The following is a 7400-nucleotide window of genomic DNA, read 5'->3' on the forward strand; positions in this document are numbered from 1 at the left end:
CTAAGGCTTGTTCGAAAATATTAAAGGTTTGGACAAAAAATGAAGACCGAAAAATGAGTTTGGATAAAATTTAATGCTTGCTTTTATATGAGCCAGATTTTAGACAAGTTTTTTTGTCTGAGCCCGGAATGGCCCAAATATATTATGTTATAAAAGTTAATTAATATAATTAAACCTATTACCCAAATATATTATGTTATAAAAATTAATTATATAATTAAACCTATTAATTATATAACAATCAAACCTATTACTCAAAACCTAAAAAAAACCTCACCCAAACCAAGAGAAGGGATTGTATGAAATTATGATTCCACGTCATCTCCATCCCTAGGAGAATGACAAATCAAATTTTTCCTCCTAGTTTTTAGCTTTTTCCTCCTGAACAAATTTAAATCTAATTAAAAATGCCAAAAATTAAGAGGAAAAATCTGATTTCTCATTCTCCTATTGGAAAGAGATAGGATGACATGAAATCACAATTTCATACAATCTTTTCTCCCCAAACCAAAATATAAAATTTTAAAAATTATATTTAATACAATAAAATATTTATTATATTTATTTATATTTTTTTAATATAATAAAACATTTATTATATTTGTGATAGTGTTAAAAATCGAGTTTGAAAAAAAAAAAGTCAATTTTTCAAACCGAATCCAAATTTTAAAAATTGATCTAAACATTTTGCATAGGCCAGTCTTGGATCATGACCACCTCTATTGATAACACACCATATCTGTGTAGTAGTACATATCCACGTGGCATCCAAGTGATTGAACATTACTCAAACAGTCTTATGTTGGTAGTAGATATCTATTTCTTTGGTGTAAACTGCAACTGTAGATGAATTATTGAAAAAGCAAACCATAATCAATGAAGAGAACTGTGGGAACAATGCAGTTTTTGGCATAACTAGCTTATGGGAGCAACATGTCATGTGTTTTCGAGTTTCATTTCAGAAAGTCTATTATTAACAGCAGTGTTAAGATGGGCGTCGAAGCTACTCAGCCTTACAGGTTTTCGGTATGCTAATATGGCGGATGCGAAACCTGTCAATACACCAATGGTCAGTTCACCCACACTTACTTCTCTGGTTGGTGTACCACTTGATGATGGCACCCAGTATAGACAGGTGGTTGGTGGTCTTCAATACTTGTGTTTAACTAGGCCCGATATCGCTTTTGCAGTCAATAAAGTCAGTATATGCATAAGCGACATGATGTTCACTGGACTGCTGTGAAAGCGAATTTTGCAGTATATTCGCGGTACGATTGATCATGGGTTGGTTTTTCAGCTTTCTCAAATTACTCTTAACAGATCTGATAACTGATTATGAAATCAGTTGTATTCTAACTGTTTTTAGTTGCTTCTCCTGATATTCGGAGTTACAAAATATGATTAGAGCAGTTACTGTTAGGGAATTAGAGAATATGATTGAAAGCTAAGTATTGAACACAAAAGAACATGATAGGGAGACAAATGACACAAAAAGTACACCGCATTCAAATGGTGGGAGTTTCAAGTTGAAAGGGTTTTGGGTGGCTTTTGTCTCCATGCTAACAACATCTTTCTCTCGGCTCACTCTAACTTCCAAGATGCTGCTGCAGGGGGTATTTTTGATGTACCAGAGCTAGCAACCCTGTCTGAGTGGTACGCCCCTTGATCCAATAACCATACTTGCAGGAAAACATGCCACTGATGATTTTTTTTACAATTGCTTGAAAGACGTCGTTATCATCTCCGGAAAAAAGTGCAACTTTATGATAGGTAAGAAAAACTGATTTTTATTTTTTTTAACCAGAAAAAAAAGGGAATTTCCATTGACAAAATTTACGCAGATGTTTGGTTATCATCTGTCAGCAGTTCAGTGAAGCACTGCTGGCAGATTTCATCAAGACTATGAGGTGGCTAACTAAAACGACTATGCGACAACATTCCTAAATAGTAATGTTCAGCAAACAAGAATACCAAACCCAAAACACACAGATAAATGATAGGGGAAGAAGAGTTAAGAACGCGTGCATTAGCTGAACTCAGATCTGAAACCAATAATTGCAATCAACAACTTACAGATATTTAGCCAGGAAAGGCAATGTGGCGCCACTAAACTAGACCTCCCTATGTACATTCCTGAAGCATGTCCTATCAAAATAGTTCCGTGAAGTCTTCATGGATTTCCTTGATGTACATTTCACCCGGCATTGACAGCGTGTCCGTATACCTCATAAAATAATTGTACATGTAATGTAGTGCAGTATAGGTTTAGTCTACTCGGGCAAAAGTGAATGTGATTTGATTACATTCAGATGTCCTCATTGGTTTTTATGCGTCCACTTGCAGAATATGTTTGCATGTTTCTCTTAAGATGGTATATCATGGAATGGTATAGGATTGACGTGTTGGAATCAGCATCAACGTTGATTAATGGTTTCACTAATCTTTGCACACGTTGAAGCAGCTAACACACACCCCGACTTCAACAGCGCATGTAATGCAGGAGAGAGATAACTCCATGAAATCTGAGGGTGTATGAACCACTCCAATTTGTCCACTTGATTTGATCATGACAAAGAACAGCTAACCAAAAGTCTTGTATTTTTCTCTTTGTTTCTCTCTTCTCACATCTCTTACAGATCCTTTGAGAAACCATTGGCTCATGACACGAAGATACTAGATGCCCTGCTCATTATCTTTAATCCTCCTACCTCACCTTTTAAGTCTCATTCCCCTTGCTCATCTAAACCTATCCAATGAAAACCAAGACAATTCGACACTAAGCTATTCGAAGCGAGAACAAAATGAAGGTATGTCTCCTTTCCAGTAGGTTCTTAATTACCAAAGCATAAACCTCACCTCACACTGTTGTTGTTGTCGCAGTTACTAGGGTGGATGCAGCATAAGTTACGTCCAAGTAATATTGAACCTTTCAAGGATTTCACAATCGGTAATTCATTCATTCCAACTTCTTTCATTGGCATGCACAAGTTACATGCAAGTTCATCAGATTTATTTATATTTCAAAGGCAAATAGATAAGTTTATAAACCTAAAAGAAAATTAAAATAGAGGTTCTCAAAGGCTAGGTGGTCAAATGGGGGATGTTTCCTTGCAACTGTGCCTGATGTCTCTATTCTCTGAACTCTGCTTTCAGGGAACTATTGTACCTGTCTTTTAGCTCACTCACCTCTCAGTGATCATCAAGGCTATGAATATGGATCCAGATATTCAACCCTGTCCCAACAGGAAATCGAAAACTCCTTCAGAGAATTCAAAGGCAAGGGAGGAGAAGATAACTTTGGAGATGAAACATCCAGTGTTATCTCGGAGCTATTCCAGGGGTTTCTCACCATTGGAACTCTGGGATCCCAACAAATTATGAGCGAGCCTGAAACGCCGACATTCAAAGTGTCTTTGGATAACATAACCGAGGATGAAACAGAGGTGACAGAAAATGATTTGAAGCTCATCAACGATGAACTGGGGAGATTCCTTGAAGCTGAAGCTGAAGAGCATGGATCCAATGAATCATCAGGAAGGAACAGTCAGGTTAGCACGATCACACTCAGTGGTAAGGCAATACAAGCAGCAGCCAGTGTTGAAGAATGTGGGAAGACAATCCTATGTCCACTCCAAGGATATCTGTTTGGGTCATCAGTTGAACTTCCAGAACCAAGATTCGAGGTGAAGAAGGAAAAGGCATCACTTGCAGAACTGTTCTACAGGACAAAAGTAGCAGAAGAGTATAATAATAATCCCATGGAAAAAAGTGGGAAAGAGGACACCCAGACCAAGCAAACCACTAAACCTGTCAAACATCTCATCAAGAAAATTATTAAAAAGTTTCATGCTTCTTCAGGGAAAGAAGAAACTAATTCCTTTTCAACAAAGAAAAAGCTCCAAAAGGTGAGTGTTTCAGGAGCTATAGATTCTATTATCATATATATGCCTTTCAAAACCCTTCACAGTTATGGACCTCAAAGCGCAAAAAGAAATTCAATGGTGGTATCCCACCTTCTGAAACACACAAATATTTTGCCGCATTGAGATTCGTCCAAAAACGTCAATGCCATCGTTATCACGACTTAGATTATAAACAAGGAGTCAAACATTAGCCAGTCGGGTCTCTTTCTCCTGGTAATTTACATGGTCAAGTAATATGTCCCTTTCTCCAACCATAATAAAACCGTACTACTTACATTTAACTTTATTTTAGTAAATTGATACAAAGTTCTGCTTCCTTTTTTGCAGGTCATAAAACTGTTCCACAGAAAAATCCACCCTGAAAACTCTATAGCTCAAAGAGAGTCTAAGATGAATACTGCTCCTTATAGTGACAATGACTATACTGGTGGAGACAACATGCGGTTTCCTCAGGGATCAAGATCTAAGGCAGGATTAGGAAACAACAAGAAGAAGACCATCTCTAAACTGCCTCAATACGGGCTTACTGGCTGTACTGCTGCAACTGAAAATGGGGAGCACTGGATTAAAACAGATGCAGACTGTAAGTACAATGCACACACCACAAAGTAATTGTAGCTTTTCTACTATGAAAGGGTGTCTGACCATCTTCTGCTGCTGCTGCCACTGTAGATTTGGTGTTGGAGCTGTAGGCGAGAAAACTGCAACAAATGCTTCTTAGTAATATATAGCATTCATCCTTGGCGGTAAGAATGCCAATCTTATGGCTTTGTAATATCAATTTGTGTTGTAGTGTGTTTGCTTTGCTAGTGAGTGGTGATGAACTCAATAGAAGGAAGACTATTAGGAGGAATCCATCTTAGTCAGCCTCCAGCTTGTTATAATAAAGTTTGTGCACTTAGTATCTTGTAGTTTTTGTATACCCTGAAGATGTGTTTATGATGGTTTTCAAGTCTCGTTCCAGTTCTTGTGAATATTCTGATCCACAACCATACCTGAATCTACTATATTGGAAACAGAGGGAGATGTCAATAAAGAAGACAATCCCTTGAACCGTCAGGTTTATTTTTCTTGAAGTAGTTTAGTTACAATTTGAGTATATGGATACCATCTTCCAAATATGTTAAAGATTTAGAAAAAAATCAAACATATTCCGTATTGACACATGCTTATATTTAATGTTTCTATTCGAATCCAAATAACATAATCCTAAACAATTGTGTGATAAAAGATAGATTCTAAAAACTAGACTTTAACAAGTGCAATTCTTTTAAATTTTAACCTCCAAAAAATTAAACTTCGATTAAATTCTTTAATTTACTTTTGAGAGATTATATGATTTCGAAGAGATTAAGATTAATGGTTCGGTAATTCATGATGCTAAAAAAGCAAAAGTCCCCATGTTAGCGGCAAACGAGTTTGTCCAAGAAATATTCCGTTGGGCACTAAATCAACATTTTTTTTTGTATATGTGTATTGTGATTGTTAATAAGCAATACCCATTGTAAAGAATAAAACTGTCAATGGTAAAACTAGATATATTTGTCTAAGACATTGAGTGATAAAGTAATTGCAGAAATGATGAAGTCATAATTGATGAATTATGTAATCAGAAGTGAATTTGGTCAATTCTCTAACTAAATTTTAGGGAAAAAACCTATAAATGAAACATCGAGGGGAATGAAACTATGGTCAACTTGAGATATCAATTATGATGGAAATTCAACCTATTTGATTAGCGATCCCATAAATTAAGTTTATATGGGTAATAACAATTCATTAGTTAATCCGTTCATCACTATAAAATTATATTCTTCCTATGGTGTAAATAGTGCTAAAATTGCAAAGAAAATGAGGTTGAGTAAACTCTTGATCAAATTCATATAATTTTTCAAAGTATAATTCTACAGTGTACACTTGGTTGATTGATCAATATGAGTGTGACGTAACGCTGCTTGTGGCGAAATCTCTAAAGCATTCATGAAAATTCAAACACACGCATGACCTATTAGTGTGGAGTGTGCCTCTCATTAATGGACATTTTGCAGCCACTTGACACAACCAAAATCAAAGCAGAGGTGACATCCCAACGACGAAACACGAGACGTCACGACAATGCAACAACGACATCTCGACGAGGAAGCATGTGACGTCGAAACAACGCGATGTATTCCTCAAGCAACACAACCGCATTTTTGTAGCCAAGTAGGACTCTTTCTTCCACTCGAACTCTGATTACTCTAAAGAATTTTTAGTCAGATTAATCCTCTATTTTTAGCCTATAAATAAAGTCATTATAATCCTAATAGAGGTGATCATAACACAACATGAGAGAGAAAATCAAGAGAGAGTTTTAGAGAGCTTTAAGGAAATTTTTTGTTTTATTTAGAGAGCTTTGTATTCAGGGTTAGGGTTTGTTCTGAATCTCTCCATCTTGTAGTCTTCGTTTGTTTGCTCATTAGTGAAGTCTCATTTGCTCGTGGCTCTTTTTATCCTATTTATTGGAGGAGTTTTCCACATAAATTTGTGTGTCTAATTTTCTTTATTCCTTCTTTCTTGTTGTTTATATGGGTCGTCCCAACAAACTAGTATTAAAGCTTGGTTAGGATTCCATAATCAACCCGTTTAGAGATAATGGAAATAAGATTCGGTATCAAGAAATTTGATAGGATAAAAAAATTCCAGTTTATAGAAAGTTCAAATGACTGCAATACTGGTTCAGAATGGCCCGAAGAAGGTCATTACAGGGTAAAAGCCCGTGGGTTCGGATATATCGAAGTGGAATGAGCTTGATGAGAAGGATCTGTCAACAATTCAATTGTGCCTCATGAAAAATGTGTTGCAGGAGGTGCTGACGGAAAAAATGACATCCGCCCTATGGAAGAAGTTAGAAACCTTTTACATGACAAAGTCTTTGGCTAATCAATTGGTGTTGAAACAACACCTATACATGTTCCGTATGGCTGGAGTTGTGTCCATTAGGGCATACATAAATTAATTCCTTACTCTCTTGAATGATTTGAAGAATGTCGAGGATAATATATATGATGAAGACCAATCTATGCTATTATTGTGCTCTTTACCCCTTCATATAAGACTTTTAAAGAGACCCTAATTTATGGTAGAGATAAACTCTCATTTGAAGACGCAAAGGGAAAATTTTTGAGTAAAGACAAACTCGATAATGAGTTAGGTTATAATAACAAGTCAGATAGGCAAGCCTCGATTTTGGTTGCGAAAAAAAAACTAGATCAAAGTCGAGGAACTGAGACAAGACATGTGACTACTGTAAGAAGTTAGGTCACATTAAGGCAGAATGTTATAAACTGTAAAATAAGAATAGGAGGGCTACTGAGAGCAATGAGAAAGGGAAGCAAAAGGTCGAGGTAGCCAATGCTAGTGTGGTCGAGGACAAGGGTGATTATTGGTTGCTGGTGTCTACGACCAAAGGTCTAAGCTTACCTTCAAGTGGATCCT

At 36.4% G+C, this 7400-nt stretch overlaps 1 protein-coding gene across 3 annotated transcripts; it reads left to right on the forward strand.

The window, feature by feature from the left end:
- Positions 1-847: 847 nt before the first annotated feature.
- On the forward strand, positions 848-4897 carry LOC121202936 (protein LAZY 1). 3 transcript variants are annotated; one of them, XM_041092056.1, is made up of 6 exons: positions 874-1069; positions 1191-1268; positions 1611-2807; positions 2881-2947; positions 3154-3905; positions 4251-4897. In XM_041092056.1, exons 3-6 carry the CDS (start codon positions 2802-2804, stop codon positions 4533-4535), a joined length of 1110 nt encoding a protein of 369 aa, XP_040947990.1. In that variant the 5' UTR covers positions 874-1069; positions 1191-1268; positions 1611-2801; the 3' UTR covers positions 4536-4897. The 3 variants fall into 3 exon arrangements, with proteins under 3 accessions (XP_040947989.1, XP_040947990.1, XP_040947991.1); XM_041092057.1 differs by having other exon boundaries at positions 879-1268; positions 4251-4506; positions 4596-4897; XM_041092055.1 differs by having other exon boundaries at positions 848-2807.
- Positions 4898-7400: the final 2503 nt, after the last annotated feature.

Source organism: Gossypium hirsutum, chromosome D04 (genome assembly GCF_007990345.1).
Source record: "Gossypium hirsutum isolate 1008001.06 chromosome D04, Gossypium_hirsutum_v2.1, whole genome shotgun sequence".
Lineage (NCBI taxonomy): Eukaryota > Viridiplantae > Streptophyta > Magnoliopsida > Malvales > Malvaceae > Gossypium > Gossypium hirsutum.

What these genes read in the sequence shown, in the direction of transcription:
- LOC121202936 (XM_041092055.1), top strand. An exon ending in TTTCAAGGATTTCACAATCG is followed by an intron (nt 2,948 to 3,153) that starts GTAATTCATTCA and finishes CTCTGCTTTCAG; the next exon opens with GGAACTATTGTACCTGTCTT. An exon ending in CAAAGAAAAAGCTCCAAAAG is followed by an intron (nt 3,906 to 4,250) that starts GTGAGTGTTTCA and finishes CCTTTTTTGCAG; the next exon opens with GTCATAAAACTGTTCCACAG.